Raw genomic sequence first — 20,912 nt, 5'->3', positions numbered from 1 at the left:
TGTCTTATATTTTGGAAGTGTTAATAGAAATGGGAAGGGAAAATGCATTAAAGGTACTACAAAATGTTCACAATATGATATGACAATGACTATGATTGATAAACTTCAACAACCTAATTATAAATGTTTAAATATCTTTTTTGTGATCAGTGACATGTCAATTTATAATCCTATAATAAACTTTGTGTTATCCTTAGTATTACTAAGAAGAAAGAAAGTGTGTGCGCGCACACACATATAATTTTATAAAATTTTGGGTTTTTTACAATCTGGGATGGAGGGATGGGGCCTTTTTTTTCCTTACGGGTTGTGTGTGTGTGTGTGTGTGTGTGTGTGTGTGTGGTGGGGGCCTTAGGTCTAGGCCTAATTTGCCTGGGCCAGCCTGAGCTCCATGTGCGAAGTAAAGAAATATAAGGGTTAAAAGAAGGATGAAAGCTTTTAGTTAACGTGTGTATTTATCTATCTCTTTAGGATGAATTTAATGGGGTTCCACTATATTGGAGAGGAATAAAAGCAAATAAACACATTCTTTAACATATTGTTGTGCAATTCTCCCAAAGAATGTCTTGATCGATTACAATAAAAAATTCAACCTTATTTAATACCTTCTCAAAAAAAAAAAAAAAAAAAAAAAAAAACCCCTTAACCAATGCCTTGAGGCACTTGGTAACCTGACTAAAAATAAATCCATGTGTTTGCTTCTTTTGGGGTGAAGAAAAGAAAGAAAAAGTAAGTATATTTTACAATTTTTTTAACTAAAAAAATGACCTTGGGATGTATGGTAGTGTAACAAATTAAAAAGACCCGTCTTCGCTACTTCCCAACAAAATAATATTGAACAATATTTAAAAGGGTAAAGTCCTCCCCTGAGGTTTGGGGAATTGCCAAACACATCCAAAATTTTTTAAAAATGACCAATTTGCTACTTAAACACAAACAGCGTGCACTGCCGTTTGTTCACTGTCTCCAAACGATCTTTATCCATGTTCTCTATTTGTTCACTTTCTTCTTTGCGCCATAACATAAACGCTTCTCTTTGAAGCTCAAACTAGTCCAAAAGAAAAGATATACACAAACCATGTATTTTGAGAAAGATTAACATATATATATATATATATATATATATATATATATATATATATATATATATCACTAAACCAGTATCCATTTTTCAAATCAAAACCATACATTCTCATTTGGAAAATTAAAAATTTACATTACATTCCAAAAACAAAAATCCTCACTACATCAAACCAAGATCAACCCAATTAGATCTAGTATCACACAAGGCAACCATCCAACATCACACCTCAAACCAATCCCAAAAAAAAAAAAAAAAAAAAAAACCCAGACCCATCGGCAAGCATCGTGTGACCCAACAACCGCTATCCACCATGACACCACCCATCACTACCCACCCATCATTTTCAAACCCAAACAAAACCTAAATTAAAAAAAAAAAAAAAAAAGCAAACCCATCGTCAAGCATTGTGTGACCCAGCAACCACTGTCCACCACGACACCACCCATCACTACCCACCCATCATTTTCAAACCCAAACCGTTCCCACCATCAAACATCATATGATTCACACTTCAAACCCAAACAATACCTAAATTAAAAAAGAAAAAAAGAAAAAAAGCAAACCCATTGTCAAGCATTGTGTGACCTAGCAACCACTGTCCACCACGACACCACCCATCACTACCCACCCATCTTCCTCAAACCCAAACCGTTCCAACCATCAAACATCACATAATTCATACCTCAAAACCCAAACAAAACCCAAATTAAAAAATTAAAAAATACCCATACCCACAACTGTAGCTCCACTAGACTGACCTTGCAACCACCATCCCCACTCATCTTGACCCAACAATTGCCATCTACAACTCATCATGATTCGTGATCCAACCACAAAGCTTTTAACGATGACGTATGGTGTGAGATTTTTGGGTAAATTGGCTTTAAAACCATTCTGGTGGAGGAGTTGTTGGTCTTGAGTCTAAAACTTCAGATTTGACCTTGAGAGAGAGAGAGATATTTTTTTGCGTGAAGGAGAGAGAGAGAGAGAGATTTTCTGGCGTGATTCATGATGAAGAAAGAGAAGAAAATTTGGTTTGATATATAGTGCTCAAATGGCGTGTTTAGTACTTTCCCAAACCTCGGGGGAGGTTATTTAAATTTACCCTATATAAAAATATAAAATTTCCAATTTCAATTGGTTAGATGTTGACTTTCATTTTGTACCATTGGATTACTAGGTCGATTCCCGTCTAGATTCTCAAAAAAAAAAAAAAGTATTGAGAATGTGAGACATAGCAGTAATTACATGTCATGTCAAAGTACAAACATATTACTCTAAACAATTTAATATTATTAGTTTTTGGTTAAAAGGGAAAATATTGCAGGATTTATTGAACTAAATCTACAAGGCTCGATTAATCGAAAATTAGACTCGATCGATCGAACCTAGTGCAGATTATTTTTCTGCAGAATTTTCCAACTTAGCCTAAGCCCGTTTGATGTGTAGGGTTTTATGTTTTATGTCTCATATAAATAGAAAAACTCTAGCCACGTTTTAAAGGTTGTTGATATGTTGCATATGTAAATCTCTTGTGAGATTTAGAGGTGTTTACCTTCATACATACTTAAAGTTATCAAGATCAAGATTGATGTCGAAAACTTGGTGATCTCTTCGATTGCTGTTTCAAGAGTTTAAAGAAAAACACAAGTGGGTGTACTTGTGGCTGCTGTAGATCTGAGAAAGAAATAATCCGTGGACTTGGAACTATCATGTGATCGTAGTAATAAATTTTCTACTCGAGGTAACAATAGGATGTTAGTGGTCTAAGTCACTATTGTAAAATTTCAATTCTTTCATAGTGGATCTTGTTTTAGGATAGCTTGTTTTACCAAGTGATATTAATAGTGGACCAAAATGAAAACCAATAAGAGGTTGGCTATAGTTTGTGTTTGTAGCATTACTCAAAAGACAAATCTTAATGCATCGCTTCATTGCTTTGCAACAACAATGTCAAGTACTACTGGATTTAGAAGTTTTCTTGAAGCACCAACACTAGGTTGATTGCAGCACCGGACTCGTTGTAAATTAAATAGAAACTTCCTTGGATTCAACAACAACATCAAGCTCTGTTGGATTCTAATCGTGGAGCAAGATTCCTTGAGGGAAAGCTGAGACAATATCCTTCAAGTCGTTGGCCATCAGGGCAAAGACTTCCACTTTCGTGTGGGTTTTGAGGGTTTTGGAGGAAACGGGGAGTTTGGATAGGTTATCCGCGTTGACAGAGGAAGGATTCAAAAGCAATTCAAGAAGTTCTTCTCCAAAGAAGTGACCTTTATCAAGACGCTCAACATGCTTTCCTTCACCATTATTACTGCTTGGATAGGTCCATGCAATGCCGTACGTAATCAAGAATACTGCATCAATTGGGTCTCCCTCCTTAACAATGTAGCTTTGCTCGTTGTAGAACACTGGCTTGAGTGAGTCGCAAATGTTAAGCAAAAGTTGTTGATGCTTAGTCAAGCCATTCTTTGTTATGATATTGAGCTGAGAAAGGAAACAAATTAGTTGAACTACAATCTGTTTCCTAACAAAAAAAAAAAAAAAAAAAGGAGAAAGAGAGATGGTTAAGTCGAAATTACCATAAAATTCAATTTTTTTTTTCTTTAACTACAAAACAAAAAACACAAAAAGAGATTTCAAATATTTTTTATAATATATAAATTTAGAGTTGTATTTTACTATGATTGCATGGTTATTACAACTTTTAGGCTGCAACAAACTTTAATATCAACCAAAAACCTGATGCACATACATTAATGCGCACACAAAAAATCAGAAATCGTGAAATCACGATTTCCAAACAATTTTGACTTTAAGTCACGATGAAGTTAAAGAAAAAAAAAAGGTGCATGTATTAACATGCGAGAAATAAGCACTACTCTTTAATATTATACATTTTTATCAAGTACAAAACTAACAATTTTACTAACTAATTATAAAAGAACTTTCAAATATTATAAAAGAATAGGTTAAAAAAGGATTTAATGAGAATTTAAGGCTCACTTTTTATTCTAATATTAAGGGTATCATGTCACAGTGATAGCGACATGTATCTTTGATGAAAACCAGATATCAAAATGGTTAATTTATAGTGCATCCTTAACTAGTCAACTTAAATCCAACTTTTATATATATATATAAAGATATAGCGACAGAGCAAGAAATCTGTGTTTCAACCCTTTTTGGATGACTTGACCAAAGTGTATTATACAGTATATGATATAATATAGATATTATGTATCATCTTTCATTTTGGATGAAATTAAGTTATTGTACCATTCACAATCATTATGCATAGGACAGAGTTATTTAGAAAAGTTGTGGATCATTATGCATAGGACAGAGTTATTTAGAAAAGTTGTGGAGAGGTGAAGAAACTCACATTCTTTAGCAGATTTAAGCAGATATGGCGCTTGATATCGCTTTGAAGTTCCAAAGGAAGATCAGGGATCAGGTTCTCCACATTAACATCTTCGTCTTCGTCAAATCTGTTATGTATGAACCCAATTATACGGCTTTTCATTATTGTAGGGACCTTTTCCTTGGAAAGCCACAATTCAATGTTTGCTTCTTGTCGTTTCCTTCGTTTCCTTCGTTTACTTCGCTGCATGCACGTCTGTCCCACTTCTATAAATAGTAAGTTCAATTCACAATATCTTACAATATACATTTAGGCATAAAAAAAGTATACCTATAAGTATACAACATCTCATCATGACAATCGTATCAATGTAATAATATAGTAGGATGATTAGTATATTACTTGGAAAATTATGGTGTTTCATTCTTCCTATATAGAAACCACTGTCTCTCTGCTTTATAATTGTACAACTAAGAGCCTAACATTAAATAATAAATGACAAATAATAAATAAATAAATAGAAGAATTGGATTCACACCTGAAAATTTCCCATGTAATATAGAAATAGCAACAAGCCAAAGATAGTAACGCAAAGTACAAAGCAGTTTTCCCATACATCGTTACTTGTTCGGAGGTTTGAACCAAAAGAACTACAAAAGTGGCACAACTATGATGTATGAGATGCTAATCTTGAAAATTTATAACTACAATGAATTTACAAAATTTTATAGGGAATGAATAAGCTTAGAGAACATGTGTGTGTGTTGGTGTGTGTGCGCGTGCATGCATAGGTTTTAGGCCCTCCAATCCTAATATACAAGACATAGAGTAACGACAATGTTTTTGGCAATCAGAGAAGTCCTGAGCCACTTTGCTGATACTCATCTACCAGGGTAACAGTTTTAACATCAAGTATGGAGGTCTGTATGTTGAACGCGAAATCCAAGTCTCCATAGTGGATAAATGCTATGGTATAAACCACCTAGGAAACTAATAGTAACTCTTTTAGTCCATAATGTAAGCAAAAAACAAATTTAATGCATTGAAATAGCTTAATATGGATCTTCTCAAAAAAAAAAAAAAAAAAAAAAAAGAAGCTTAATATGGAATTGTACAGAGTCTAATATGTGCAAACCTCAGATTTCGCATGCCCCAACAGAAACAGTAGAATATTTTTTGTGGAATATTTTTGGACTCTAAGATATTAGACTGATGAGCGTCGAGATATACTCCAAAATCAAAGAGCTCCGCGTTTGGCATATTTTTAGGGCAAAAATCATCTAAAACGGAGTGATAGCCAAAGTTGTGGTTGCAGTAGTAAAAAGAATTTCGGACACATCCACCATGATTTTCACACGCCATGTACCAGCAAGCCACAGTTCGTTGAATAGAGAAACAATACCAAAAGGCTCCTAATACCTAAAAGACGAGCAAATCATTTAACATCAGTAAATTTTTTAGATATCATAACCAAATGTAATAACTATTTCAACTAAAATGATAAAAATTAAAAGAAAAAAGAAGAAGAGAAGAGAATTCAAAAGATATGAAACTACTTAATTAATTAAAAGATTTAAAAAAGGAAAGAAGTAATACACTGAATTCCAGTGTAAATGCCAAGTTTACTTAATTAGCCAATTATGCTCAAGTAATATTGTTTGTGATTTATCACAATATGCAACCATATCGCAAAATAACGAATTGTAGAAAATAAATGACATTGACAATATAGTTACAAAGAAAAAACCCTATATACAAAAAACTCTCTAGGAGTTTACTACCAACCCTCAAGGAAACAGAGCCACTATAATAGAATGAAAGTTTTAAAATATACTTTGCCATAAATAAATCTATTGTTACCTCACGTAGTACTTAGTTACATGACTATACTCAACTCCATGACCATTGACTCTTCTATCATGAACTCTATTTCACATGAAAGTTCAGCTTGCAAATTCAAGAGCCTCTTGAAGATTCTTCATAGCAACTTGACTGTGTTCTTATTGCAGCAACTTCAACTTGATCACCAAGTCTTGAATCCTTGATCACTGGGTGATGCTTTGAGAGGAATTGGTTAACCCTAACCCTAGATATACAATCCATAGCTCTCCAAAAGTCTAAGTTCATGTCCTCTAGGTTTTCATTTTATACCTTGGCTATGGGGTCAAAGCCTGGATGGCTGATTAAGCTAAATTAGGACTCTATATGAAGGATTCTTGATCGATCAAATTTAGAAAGCTATTTGTCAACATCTCAATTGATCGATTATGTGTAGACAACATATTGAGATTTCAAACCTTGTAGAACTTCATTAGTCGTCCAGGGCACATGTCTTGGACTTTAAATACATCTCAAAGATACTAACAAGTGTATACACCCCATTTTAAACCTCTCATTTAACTTCACTTGCATTACATTTGCATATCATCACCATCTCATTTCTCCAAGGCAAGACTGATTTTGACTGTTTGATATCTAAATACTTTTCAAAATACAAATCTTGAGGCTACAAAAATCAAAATGACAGTTCATGTGATGAGAATCAACAAGCATTTAAGGATCTATTGCATGTTCCAGTTGGGCCTATTACAAGAGCAAGATCCAAGAAGATCAAAGAAGCACTTAATGGGCTGATTTAAGAGATTTGGGCTGATTCTAACGCAGGACATTCCAAGCTTGGCCCAAAGGAAGATGAAAGCGTAATAAATATAATTCAAGCTATTTAGGGCTGATCTGGCTTAATTGGGAGTGATTTATGGCGTGAATTATTAGCTGATTGACTTTCCAGCTCTATATCAATTAAGGCAGATTTTTTTCCTATTTTGGATTTGCTAATTTCAGACCAAATCAACTTTTATTTAGGGTTTTATCATTTAGTACGTTTTTTAGGTATTTTCCTTGTGTTTAGGTGCATTTAATGCTTTCTAAGTCAAATTTGATTCCTGATATGGTAAGGTATCAATTAGGAGTTATTTTAGAATATATTTTCTTGTTTGTCAAGTTTTATGGAGCCTTTAAATAGGCCCTGAAGTCTGTAAACGTTTTTCATAATATTATTGAATAAAATTCAAAAAATGTGAGGTTTTGCTCTTTTTTGGTTCTTCAAGAACTGTGAACTTATCAGGGATTCTTCCTTGTGGCGTTCAAACTTTATATCTTCGGTTCGTAATTCTTTATAATCATTGGGTCAAGGTCAACTTATACATTTGGTTCGCGTTTCGATTATAAACGTTGGGTCAGGGTTTCTATCATAAATCTGAATTTTAGCTTTCCTGGGTAAATATTCCAATATTTTTGTTGGGTCTCAAAACGTGTCGATTGAGGTTCGCATCATTTGGTATCAGAGCACAGGTTCTAAAATCAGTTTCCTATCCCTTTATCTTTTGTTTCCTGTTATCATCCTATCTTGTTTCTTTTGTGTTCTTCATTCATCGTTCTTGTTTTTTTTTCTTTTTTTTTGTTGAAGTGCACTAGGTTAAAATCGTGCCCCCAGTTCCCAAAAAAAAAAAAAAAAAAACTTGAAAAAAAAAACATCTGAAAGGAAATAGAAAAAAAAAAAAAATTGTTTGTAGTTTCAATTCTCTCAAACCAGAATATTGTTTTCTTTTGTCTTCTTCCTTTGACTTGGTATTTCTGTCATTTTTTCTTGCCGTTGGTATTTGTTTTAACACTACAAGTTGAATTTCTTGATCAAGTTTATTAGTTTAATGCAGAACTGAAAAGGTGAAGCTACGAGTGGAAAAAGGCAAGAGAGTGTGAGACTAATATCTGGAAAAAGCCAATTTAAGAGTGAAACACGAGTGGGAGTGACATAATTTGAGTGCAAACACGTGAGGGAGTGTTGTGAGGAATTATTTCTAACAATTCTCTGTTGTTTCAAAAGTATGTCTTTCAGGTGTGAAACATCAAATAGGGAAGGAGGGGAGGAGTCGTCCATCATTTTGCAGGCCATGCATCAACAATTTGAACGCATGAACGTGGTGTTTAATGAGATTCGGAATCGGATAGATAGGCAAGACACTGTTATTGCTACTTTGCGTGAGGAGCGTCCCCAAAGAGGCCCTAATGCTAGAAGGCAAGAAATGCGTTCTCACATGAATGATTCTGATGACTACCACGATGATGAGTTTGAAGATGAAGAAGATCAAGCTTCATTGAACAATGATGGCAGGTTTGTGCCAAGGGGAGAAAGGCGTGGTAGAGGTTTCCGAAGAGATCCAAGATGGCAAGATGGGACTGACAGGAACCTAAGAAACATAAAAATGAAGATACCCACATTCCAAGGGAAAAATGATCCAGAAGCATACTTGGAGTGGGAGAAGAAGGTGGAGTTAATCTTTGAGTGCCACAACTACTCTGAGGAGAAAAAGGAAAAACTTGCTGTCATTGAGTTTACTGACTATGCTATTATATGGTGGGATCAACTTGTGATGAACAGAAGGAGAAACCATGAGAGACCTATTGAGACTTGGGAGGAAATGAAGGCAATCATGAGGAGACGGTTTGTTCCTAGTCACTACTATAGGGACTTGTATCAGAAATTACAGAGTCTTACTCAAGGCTATAGGAGCGTGGATGACTACCACAAGGAGATGGAGATTGCCATGATTCGGGCAAATGTAGAGGAGGATAGAGAAGCTACCATGGCAAGGTTTCTGAATGGTCTGAATCGTGACATTGCCAACGTGGTGGAGTTGCAGCACTACGTGGAGTTGGAGGATATGGTGCACATGGCAATAAAGGTGGAACGACAGCTTAAAAGGAAAGGAACTCGGTAATTTCAAAATCTGGGCTCCTCTACTTCATGGAGGTCAAATGGGAGGAAAGACGAAGGGGCTGTTTTCAAGTCCAAAGTCGAACCACCAAAAAGGAGAGATGATGCTCCCAGTTTCAACAAAGGTAAAAATGAATCCCAAATTCGTAATCGTGATATTAAGCGTTTTCGTTGTTTGGGAGTAGGTCATGTTGCTTCACAATGCCCAAATAAGAAGACCATGATTGCACGTATTGATGGAGAGGTGGAAACTGAAAGCGAGGAAGATGATGACCAAATTCCATCACTTGAGGATGCTTGTGATGATGAAGTGGAGTATCCAGTGGAGGGTGAGTCACTTGTTGCTAGGCGTGCTTTAAGTGCCCAAGTCAAAGAGGATGACATGGAACAACAAAGGGAGAACATTTTTCATACTAGATGCCACGTCAACAACAAGGTATGTAGTATGATTATAGATGGGGGAAGCTGTACTAATGTGGCTAGCACTACTTTAGTTGAAAAATTGAATTTACCTACCTTGAAACACCTTAAACCATATAAGTTGCAGTGGTTGAATGATTGTGGAGAAGTTAAGGTAAATAAGCAAGTACTGGTTTCTTTTTCAATTGGGAGGTACAAGGATGAAGTACTTTGTAATGTTGTTCCAATGCAAGCGGGTCACATTTTATTGGGCAGGTCATGGCAATTTGACAAGAAGGTCAATCATGATGGGTTCAAGAATAGGTACTCTTTTGTTAAAGATAATAAAACCATTACTCTTGTACCGTTGACTCCAAGACAAGTGTATGAAGATCAAGTGAAACTGAAAAGAGAGAATGACTTGAAAAATTGCGAGATTGAGAATGCAAAAAAAGATGATGAGAAAGAGAGTGAACAGAAAAAAGTAAGTGAAAACATAAAAAAGAGTAAAAAGACAGTTGAGGGTGGAAAAAATGAGAGAAAAACAAAAAAACAAGAGAGTTTTTATGCTAAGGCGAGTGATGTCAAGAGTGTTTTTTATACAAACCAGCCTATATTTGTACTCTTGTACAAAGAGGTGTGTTTTAATACTAATGAACTTGACGAATCTTTGCCTAGTTTTGTTGTCTTTTTGTTGCAGGAATATGAGGGCATGTTTCCTAATGATGTTCCTAGTGGATTGCCACCTATTAGAGGAATAGAGCATGAAATTGATTTTGTACCAGGTGTGACAACTCCTAACCGACCAGCCTACAGGAGTAATCCGGAGGAGAAAAAGGAACTTCAAAGTCAAGTTAAGGAGTTGCATACTATAATTCAGAAGAACTTGAAAAATTGGGAGGATCGTTTGCCATTCATTGAGTTTGCATATAATCGGAGTGTTCATTTTACTACTAATTTTTCACCATTTGAGATTGTTTATGGTTTTAATTCACTAACTCCTTTGGAATTGCTACCATTACCAGTTAATGAAATGACTAGTTTGGATCGTGAAAAGAAGGCTAAGATGGTGAAGAAACTCCATGAAAGTGTACGGCAACATATAGAGAACAAATATAATTCAAGCTATTTAGGGCTGATCTGGCTTAATTGGGAGTGATTTATGGCGTGAATTATTGGCTGATTGACTTTCCAGCTCTATATCAGTTAAGGCAGATTTTTTTTCCTATCTTGGATCTGCTAATTTCAGACCAAATCAACTTTTACTTAGGGTTTTATTATTTAGTACGTTTTTTAGGTATTTTCCTTGTGTTTAGGTGCATTTAATGCTTTCTAAGTCAAATTTGATTCCTGATATGGTAAGGTATCAATTAGGAGTTATTTTAGAATATATTTTCTTATTTGTCAAGTTTTATAGAGCCTTTAAATAGGCCCTGAAGTCTGTAAACGTTTTTCATAATATTATTGAATAAAATTCAAAAAATGTGAGGTTTTGCTCTCTTTTGGTTCTTCAAGAATTGTGAACTTATCAGGGATTCTTCCTTGTGGCGTTCAAACTTTATACCTTCAGTTCGTGATTTTTTATAATCATTGGGTCAAGGTCAACTTATACCTTTGGTTCGTGTTTCGATTATAAACGTTGGGTCAGGGTTTCTATCATAAATCTGAATTTTAGCTTTCCTGGGTAAATATTCCAATATTTTTTTAGGTCTCAAAGCGTGTCGATTGAGGTTCGCATCATCATGAGCATTAATCGGATCACCGGATTAAAAGATATAAAAATAAAATAAAAAAATAAAAACAGTTTAAAGGTAAAGTGCACTTCAATGTTGGTAAAAACGTCAAGCACACTTAAGCGCATAAGCCTCTTGGAGCCTAAGCACAAAAAGCGCACTTGATTGAAGTGAAATGCACAATTTTCAAATATAATATTTCATAACTTCTAATAGAAATATTCGTAACATATTATAATAAAAAAAATAAGGATCTAAAAAAAATTAATATTACTACATATTTTAAAAATCTAACAATTTGATTGCATGTTCTTTATACTTTTAATACACATGTCAAATTTGTGCCAATTGGATATTATTTACTATATGATTTATAAGCTTATATTTTATGCATAATTTTAAACTATAAAAACTTGTAATTTAAACAATTTATTGATGACATAACTATTAATTTTTAATTTTCTAGAAATTTTGCAAGTAAGGAGGGTATAAGAAGAAAATATAATTCAATTATGAATTTGTCAAAATTTACCTCCAATTTTGTAGCTAAACTTTTTTCAAAAAGTAATAATAGCCCAAAATTTCTATTTTTTACCTATTAGGGAAGTCAATTGTATAATGTTTGTAAATTCAATTTTTACCTAAGTTATTTCAATTCTTAAAAATTTTATACAGTAAATTGAAAACAATTATCAATGGTCAATATCATAATAATCTAGTCATAGAAAGTTTTATACGTAAATTTTTTTATATTTCTCTTGTGCTTTATAAAAGTACATAACCATGATAGTTATAATCAAACGATGTATGTGGTTCAATCAACATACATCTAGAAGTCAAAGATCAAAAAGCACAAGAATTGTAAATTAACCTATCTTATGACACATAAAAAAAAAAAATAATAATGTGTAATACGACACCCTAAAGATAATAGTTGTGTAGTAAATCATTGGTCCATGTTATTTCTTTCAAGATTAAACAATTAATTTTGATGATATATATCTTTTTTAGCAATAAAATAAAATAAAAGCGTGCCTATTCGTGCTTTATTCTTCTTCAAAAAGCTCCAAAAAAAACATGCACAAGGCTTGCTTCATTAAATGGTCTATTTTTTGGCCTCGCAAAGCTTTGAGAGATTGGGGCTTCAAGCTTTGAGCGTAGGCGCACTTTTAACAACAATGGTGCACTTACATGAAACCGGTTTTGACCACATGTGATTCTGATCTCTTAAGATATGAAACTACTTAATATTAAGAGGGGAACCTAAGTAACAGTATCTAAGTACTATACCATAGTTATATAAGATCTAACTTTAACCCAACTCCTCAAAAAAAAAAAAAAAAAGAACCCATCTCTCTCTCTCTCTCAAAAAGAGAGAGAGAGAGATGGGTTCAACACTTGCATACTCGCCAAGATTAAATTTAATGAATATGAAATTTCTACACAATCAAACTTACATGGCCGGCAATGATGTATAGAAAGAAATCCAGTGGACCTAGGACCCATCGCCTTTCACCAAGTAGCTCATGATTTGATCCCAGATCCTTCCTTGGCAGGTAAATTTGAAAAACTCTTGGCCAATATTGGAAGAAAATAAAAATGTTTAAGATCTGTAATGTTTTCAAAGATTTCATGGCTCTCACGTCTAAGAGTATGCATAACATTACCACCTGAACAAATTACAAGTAGTTCCATGATTAGGGCGCTAAATAAAATCTAATTATGTGTAGGACAATGTTAATTCAAAGAAGATAGTACGGTGTATAAGAAATTGCTTCGAATTTCTGCTTTAAATTTATAATTATTCTATTTGAACCCTTTTGTTGTGGAAGAAAAATGTTTTATTTGTCAAAGAAATAATTTAGTTTTCCTCATAAAAGAATTAGTATTATTTGTCCATTAAAAATTAGGTGTTATAGCCGTATGTAGGCACCGCAATTAATAAGTAATTAAGAATTAAATATATGCACAAAAAAAAAAGTGATTATGTTTAGAAGTTGACAGATATCTTATTGGTTTTGTGGTCAAAAGATACAGGTGCATGATTTTATGTTTATTTTTGTGGTCAAAAGATACAGATATCATATTTTTGTAGATGGCGTAATTCAAATTAAAACAAACTTATAATGTGTTAGAGCGGTATCTAGGCACTGCTATTAATAAGCAATTAAAGAATTGAAACATGTGCAAAAAACGTGATTGTGTTTGGAGGTTGATAGATATCTTATTGGATTTTTGGTCGAAAGATACAGGAGCGTGATTTTTTGTTTATTTGCATGGGTGAACACATTGAGTATTGTTTGGGTCATATTTTTGTATTTTGGCATAATCTGAATCAAAAGATTCAAAACGCACTTTTTATGTATTTGAGTCTTAGTTTAAATGTGTTCATATTCATAACCAAACGGAATATATTGAAGACACAAGAAACTACTAAAGAGCTGTTGAATCTGCTGCCTCAATATCAATCTCGACTCCACTGCAATGGCTTGGAGGTACGACAAAATTGCTTTCCTTAGATAATATTTTCCCCCATACTCAAGTAGCTAACGGGTAATTGTAAACTTGCCCCCAACATACAACCAATCCTATTGGGTTTTACAAATTGCAACTTTGGAGAATACCTAGCGTTTCTAAAATTTTTTGTTAGGGAGAATAATGAGGGTTTATACATTATATATAGACCATGAAAATTCAAAAATAAAATGTTATAAGGGCTTTAAAAAATGGTAAAAACAATCTCCAAATATTCATAAATGTTTAAATATGAAATGGTGCAACTCTTGGCAATAACTTTGTAAAAAAAATTGCATAATCTCATAAGACATTTGGTCAATGAGTCTATCGAGTTTCAGACAAAAACTCTCAGAATACATTTGTTAGATGTTAAATCATTTGAAAACACAATTTCAATCAACTCAACATCTATCCAAACATTATAAATGCATTTTCCACTTGATTTTCGATCATTTCTTTCACACTATCTCTTCTAAAGAGATAATAACACTTTTCAACTTGCAAAGTGGAATCAAACGACAATATTCCACTACCAAAGTGGGATCAAACTTTTACTACAACTTATTTAGATATACAAAATATCCAATGAAAACTTGGTATTTTGATTCTAGGTTGTTGCTAAATTTTATGCTTTCAGCTGCTCAGGAAGCGACTGGCTGCTCCTTCAACGCAGAGTGGATTCTAGGGGAAGGGCAAGGAATTCGAACAAACAGGGGGCAAGGAAATAGTCTGTTGTGTGTCATATCTATTAATTGACTCCTTTTCCCAATAAAATATTTGAGAATTTGTTTTGAGCTTAATGAGATTTAGGTTAATTTGTGTTTTTTAAAGGATTGTGAGTGCATTGATATTTGTAAGTTCGTAAGTGGGGTCTATAAAAATTTATCAAATGTGTAATACTTATCATTGATTATAAATTTTAACTGTTATTGCATGTGAATGAAAACATGTGATTTGTTGAACTATGTTACATTTTTGTGTCGTTAAATTTCCATCTACATGAATGTGCTTTTGTTAGTCCCAAACTACAAGAAGATGTGAAAAATGTATTTTGCAACCAAGAATTTAGCTTTAGTCTACTCCATTACCTGTGGGATGGGAAGAAAAACTAAAATGTCAAATAGAAGGTGTTGATGCAAGAAATATTTTCTGAGATCTGCATAAAGGAACCAGGATTTTAGTTTTCGGGGAGCCAAATTATAAATAACTATTTTTTTCATTAAGAATTAAATATTTACTTATGGTCCGTTTGAGAATAACTTATTTAGCTAAAGCTAACAACTTATTTAGCTAAAAAACAAAATGCTAGCTTATAAGCTAGTCCCAAATACACATAAGATGCATTACTAAATACTATGAAAAAAATAAAACTAGTATCAATTCAATATAACAATATATAAACAAATGAAAAGACAAATAATTATTACTCAATGCATTTCAATCAGTCATTTATCAAAAAGAAAAATAATTATTACTCAATGCATTCAATAAATCATTTATCAAAAAGAAATTTGACACTCTTTTAAGTACAGGAAATCATTTATGATATAATTGATTCTATATTAAACTCAGGGTAATTTTCCTTTCAATGAACAAAATCAAGTAGTCCTTTAAACAATCATTTTCCATAAGAGTAACTATTAAGCATAATTACAATCACTTTATAAACAAGTTGGTAGATCTTTATCTTTAGATCACTATCAACCATTTGGTACCATTCAAAAAGAAATGGTGAATGATTTTTATAAAAAAAAAAAATTATATATATGTGCGCGTGTGTGTGTACCTATGAAGCACGGGTGCGGCGTTTGGGCCGCCGCACCCGCGTCGGACGCGGCCGGACGCGGCGACGCGCAGGCGACGCCGCTGCCTGCGCATCCGGCAATAAAAAATCATTTTTTTGGGCGCGATTCGGCGTGATTCGCGCCGATACGGCGCCGATTCTGGCCGACGCGCGCAAAATCGCGCCGATTCGGCCCGAATCGGTCGGTATCGAGTGAAATCGGCCGATACCGGCCGAAATTTGCCGATATCGGCCGATACCGGCCGAAATTCAAAAAAAAAAAAAAACAACAACAACAACAACAGGTGCGTATGGCTGGAAAAAAAAAAAAAAAAAAAAAAAAAAAAAAAAAAAAAAAAAAGTGCAAACGCACCGTTTCGAAAAAAACCAAGACCCAACCCTCTCCCTCTTCATTTTTCTTGAGCCTCTCTCCCACTCTCTACCTTCACTCTTCAGCTAGGCTCTCTCCTATTCTCTGTATTCTAGTTATTATTTACCATTACTCTTAAATTTGGTATATATTTATATAATGTGAAAAAAGTACGTTTAGCAATATATTAAAAATATAAATAAAAATATTTTTAATAATTTTTTAATCGCTGCACCCCGCCGCACCCACACTCTACTTTTTCAAAAATTGCCGAGTCCCGCACCCGCTCCCGCTCCCGCACCCGCACCCGAATCCCGAAACGCACCCGTGCTTCATAAGTGTGTACTTCAAATTTACTACCATTCCATCAAAATTTTGAAGAAGAAAAAACACACACGTGGACACCTGTACATGCAACATATATAAGATCAAGAAAGCAACTTAGAATAAATATTTAGTAAAAAAACTGGGGGGTGTAGTTTGGATTGTTGATATCATTATTTTTTTCTTATGTTGTTATTATTATTTAACTAGGTTCATTTTATTTATTTATTTATTTTTATTGGAGAGATATTAGGTAGATTACAATTTAGATAGCATGTAATTATGTTGATATTTACCTTTAACAAGTGTTGAGTGGGAGGAGTCGATTGGGTCAGTGAAGGCCATGGTCTCCGTTGGTCTTGACGCGGCTCCTTTCTTCTCTGCGTGTAACTTATTTTTTAATTTTCTCCTATATTTCCGAAATTGGTTGCCTAAAAACCCAGTATGAAATCGCAGCACTAGGTAACTGATATCAAGGAAAGATCGTGAAACTATAGCTGTGATCCCCAACTTTTTGTCTATCTCAACACATTTCTTGTATTCATTGATCATGAGACCGTACAAGAACAAGGGTTCCAGTGATAATGCGATCATGCGCACCAATATAATTATTATATTCCAATCCCATGGAAATGTAACTTTGCCAACCTCAGGAGCCTGCTCTTCAGTATCATTCCTAAACAAAGCATGGCAAACATAAAATTAGTTTATATGACTCTTATCTTATGTACGATGCAGAAGAACCCAAAAAATACAAAACCATAAATTCCCCCCCTCCCCACTGGCGGTTTTCTTAATGGCTTTTCAGTGGAATGTCAATATTGGAGAGCCCAACTCTAACTAGTAGAAGTAAATAAATCTATTCATCTATTCGATTCTATGGTGGTGTGAAATGAGAAAGGAGAAACTAGAGAGTCCATTTAAAATATTTGACTATTGTGCCCATAGTTTTAAAAAATTGTATGGTCAAAGTATCAGAATAGAAAATGGTTCTCAGTTTTATGGTCCAACCAAAGTCAAATCAATGGTCGAACCCATGATGACAAATAAATAAATAATTAATTAATAATTATAAAATTATATAAATAAATAAATAAATAATTTTATAACTGTTCATTGTAACTAAAAAATTGAATAATAGTAAAACATTAAACTAATGTATGTAAGCTCAAACAACAATTTTTAATGTTTAAACACTGAAAACTATAGGCCCCAAAAGGAAAGGTGTGTTTGGTAGGAGTTTTTTTATTAAGAGTGTTTGAGTCACAGATTTAAGGTGTTTAAAACATGTATTTTCAAAATTCATCTATACCAGTTTTTAGTTTTCAATTAACGTTGTTGAATGGTCTTTTTGTAAATAAGTTAACAATTGTGGGGCCCATTGACAAGACCAAACTCTTTCTTTTTTCTTTCTTTTCTCCCACAGGCCCACCACTTTGTCCTTCTCTCTTCTCTTATTCTTTCTTTTTCTCTCTCCTTAAATAAAATAGTATTTTTTTTATCACTTTCTAAAAAAAATAAATACACATACCAAACACACAATTATATTTTTTTCATATTTTAAAATATGTTATTTGAAACATGGTACTAAACACATTTTGCATTGTGAGTACTTTAAACATGTTTTCATAATATTTTTAAACCACAGTTTTCACATCATTTTGAACAACAATATTTAAACACTACTGCCAAACATACCCTAACTTACCAACTTTTGGACACCACCTCACAAAATAATAATAAGAACGTATAAAGGCAGCCACAAACCCAAAGCCCACTACAAAGTATTTTAGTTATTTTTTAATCTTTCAAATAACAAAAAGTAAGTGCACCAATGAGTAACAATATCATTGCCCACTTGGTATTTTTCCAGCCACATATCCTACACTTAAGCATTAGTATTGGTGTAGGCATTTTGCTTAAATGCTAAATTTATAGCAAAAGTGGGCTGCATTAATGGGACCTATAAATAGTATTAAAAAGTGCAATGAGACCATAAATAGTAGCAAAAATAATTTAAAAGTGTAGATAAGCTGAATTTTTCAGCTCATCCCAAACGGATACCTAATAGTAACCAATTTAGAAATATGTTAGACTAGTAAAAAGAGACAAGTGTTATTGTTAGAACATAAAAAGAGGCGAAAAAGAATAATAATTAACTAAATATGATTAATTAATTTGAAAGGATATATAGTATTTTGAATAGATATTAAAGACACAATAGATGAGGTAAAAAAAAAAAAGATGTCAAGGGCTAAGGAAACTAACCTCGTACCATTCCCTAGCTGATGTGAAGGAGAATTCATAACTAAAGCTTATCAAGGAAACGATGTCCAAAATAAATAATCAGCCTTGAAACTATGTGTAGGCCCAACCAACTTAAACAGGAAAATCTGAATGAATCTTGATACCTGGAGAAATGGGAAACAGATTAGACAAATAAGGCAAATTTCTTTTTCTTTTGTTTTTTTCTCGAGAGAAGCAAAAGATTTTCACCAAATGGTGTTACTACTTACTAGTGTGTGAAGTGTGAGAAGGTGGAGCAATGCATAGAGTGGCAGAAGTTGGCTTTGTAATGGGGTTTTAAGAGTGCTCAGAGGCAGATGCAAGTAATAATAAGCAAGAGCAAATCCTGGCTGCTAATGGTCAATCCTGGCTGCTAATGTTGTCTAGTACTAGCGTGTGAAGTGTGAGAGCCATTCACTATGGTCAATACTCAATAGTCTTCTAATGTTGTCCTATTTCAGCAAGTCTTTGTTTTTTTTTTATTAATAAAAGAAGACCCGGTCAACTCCATCTGCTCAGACTAGTAGTGTGTGTAGTGTGGACCATGGTCCATGGACAATGGTCTAGTCTTCCTTTAGCATTTGTCTTCTTCTCCAACCAATAAGAACTCAATTTTAAACTTTGTGTTTTACAGCTTGACTCATCTCACCCTCAAAAACAGGCCAACTTGAATGTATTTTTGCAAGATTGCAAACTTTATTTTATTTTATTGTTTTTCATTATATAGTTAGGCACTAGGCAGTAGCAAGTACAAGTCAATTGGTTATAAAGTACCGCATCCTAATTCAACAACTATTGATTTGATTTTAAAATCCTAAACTGTTTCACAGTTTGTTGCTACAACTTTAATGAGGTAAATTATGAGTAAATATAAAATAAATCTACAAAATTAATAAAAATATTTTATAATTTTTTTTTTATGGGAACATTTTTTCAAAAAAAATCTTATTTTCATTAAATAATTACGTAGTTAATGGCAATGTTTTAATAGAATTAGTGAAAGCAAGGCCAGCCTCAAGCATATATAAGTAAGTGATGGAATATCCTAAGCCCCCAAATAAAATAAGGTCCCCAATTTTAACTAATACAATATAATATTTTTTATTTTAATTTAGAAAAAAAAAAATTTAAGTCCTTTTATTGGTCAATAAAATGCATCAAAAAGGCCTCATTGTATCCCAAAATACAGAAAACTAAAAAGGAAAAAAAAAAAAACAAAAAAAAAATTAGGCTAAATTCGGCTAACAAATTCATTAACTCATTCTTGAAATCCGCTAAAATCAAATTTAATAGTAGACAAATTCGCTAATAATACAACGTAAATATCTTGATATATGCTAAAATAAAGATTATAAATCTCTAAAAAAGAAAGGTGTGTTTGGTAGCACTTGCCATCTTTATTGTTAAAATAGCTATCTAAAAAGCTTGATCTCAAGGTTTTGAATAAAGTTTCTATATTGACATTGATATTCTAGAACAATCAACAATTTATATACTGTACTTCGACGTTCTAAAGCATACTAAACATCATTAATTATTAGTTTAACAGATTCAACCAGAGCAACAAAAGATATTAATTCAGTCCCCTAAATTACAACATCATGCTCCTCCCCTTCTTGGCACAAAACTAATCAAGACTGTAAAGAATTAAAATTTTCACTTTTAATTAATAAGTAAATGTTGAAATGTCAAGGTTTGGATAATGTGCTTCATACACATATCTTTACACACAATGTTGCTCAGTTTCTCTCAAATCTAGTAGAGGTATCATATTTACAACCAAAAAAAAAAAAAGCCCAGAGAGCCCAGATCATGTCAAATTACTGTAACTAAAGTATTTTCTAAATGACATATATATATAAGGCAAAACTTAAGTATAGTATTTAGATGTTTTTCCTTAGGTTCCCTTTTTAAAATTCAGTCACGTCGCTGCTTAACTAAAAATACACTTTCATCTCATGAGAAAAAAACCACATAGCTGAATTTTAAAAAGAGAACCCAGGAATAACACTTAAGGTACTATATCTAAGTTTTGTCCACACACACAGATATATATATATATATATATATATATATATATATAGAGAGAGAGAGAGAGAGAGAGAGAGAGAGAGAGAGAGAGAGAGAGAATTACCACAAGATCAAGGCAGCGGTAGAACTACGGGTCACGGGCATCAACAACCATTACAAATTGAAAAGAACAAAATGAAATCAGTATTAACCTAAACAAAATCATATGATTTAAGATGAAGGAAACAATGTGTTCCATAAAAAGAAA

General features: G+C 33.3%; 1 protein-coding gene across 4 annotated transcripts in view; it reads right to left on the bottom strand.

Annotated features, from left to right (window-relative positions):
• Positions 1-2,895: 2,895 nt before the first annotated feature.
• Positions 2,896-20,912, bottom strand: part of LOC142642073 (cyclic nucleotide-gated ion channel 1-like) — a 33,794-nt gene continuing 15,777 nt past the window's right edge. Inside the window, exons 4-12 of one of the 4 annotated variants that reach the window (XM_075816422.1) lie at positions 20,769-20,792; positions 18,617-18,759; positions 16,645-17,024; positions 14,960-15,027; positions 12,812-13,024; positions 5,584-5,867; positions 4,987-5,098; positions 4,470-4,703; positions 2,896-3,604 (exon numbers count right to left, since the gene is read on the bottom strand). In XM_075816422.1, the coding sequence (XP_075672537.1) occupies positions 3,164-3,604; positions 4,470-4,703; positions 4,987-5,098; positions 5,584-5,867; positions 12,812-13,024; positions 14,960-15,027; positions 16,645-17,024; positions 18,617-18,654 (1,770 nt within the window). In that variant the 5' untranslated portion in view covers positions 18,655-18,759; positions 20,769-20,792 and the 3' untranslated portion in view covers positions 2,896-3,163. Of the gene's footprint in view, positions 3,612-4,469; positions 4,704-4,986; positions 5,099-5,583; positions 5,868-12,811; positions 13,025-14,959; positions 15,028-16,644; positions 17,025-18,616; positions 18,760-18,864; positions 19,004-20,768; positions 20,793-20,912 lie in introns of those variants that run through there. The other 3 variants (XM_075816423.1, XM_075816425.1, XM_075816426.1) reach the window with 3 other exon arrangements.

Source organism: Castanea sativa, chromosome 7, assembly GCF_040712315.1.
Source record: "Castanea sativa cultivar Marrone di Chiusa Pesio chromosome 7, ASM4071231v1".
In the NCBI taxonomy this organism is placed as follows: Eukaryota; Viridiplantae; Streptophyta; class Magnoliopsida; order Fagales; family Fagaceae; genus Castanea; species Castanea sativa.
This window is presented reverse-complemented; position numbering and strand designations above follow the sequence as displayed.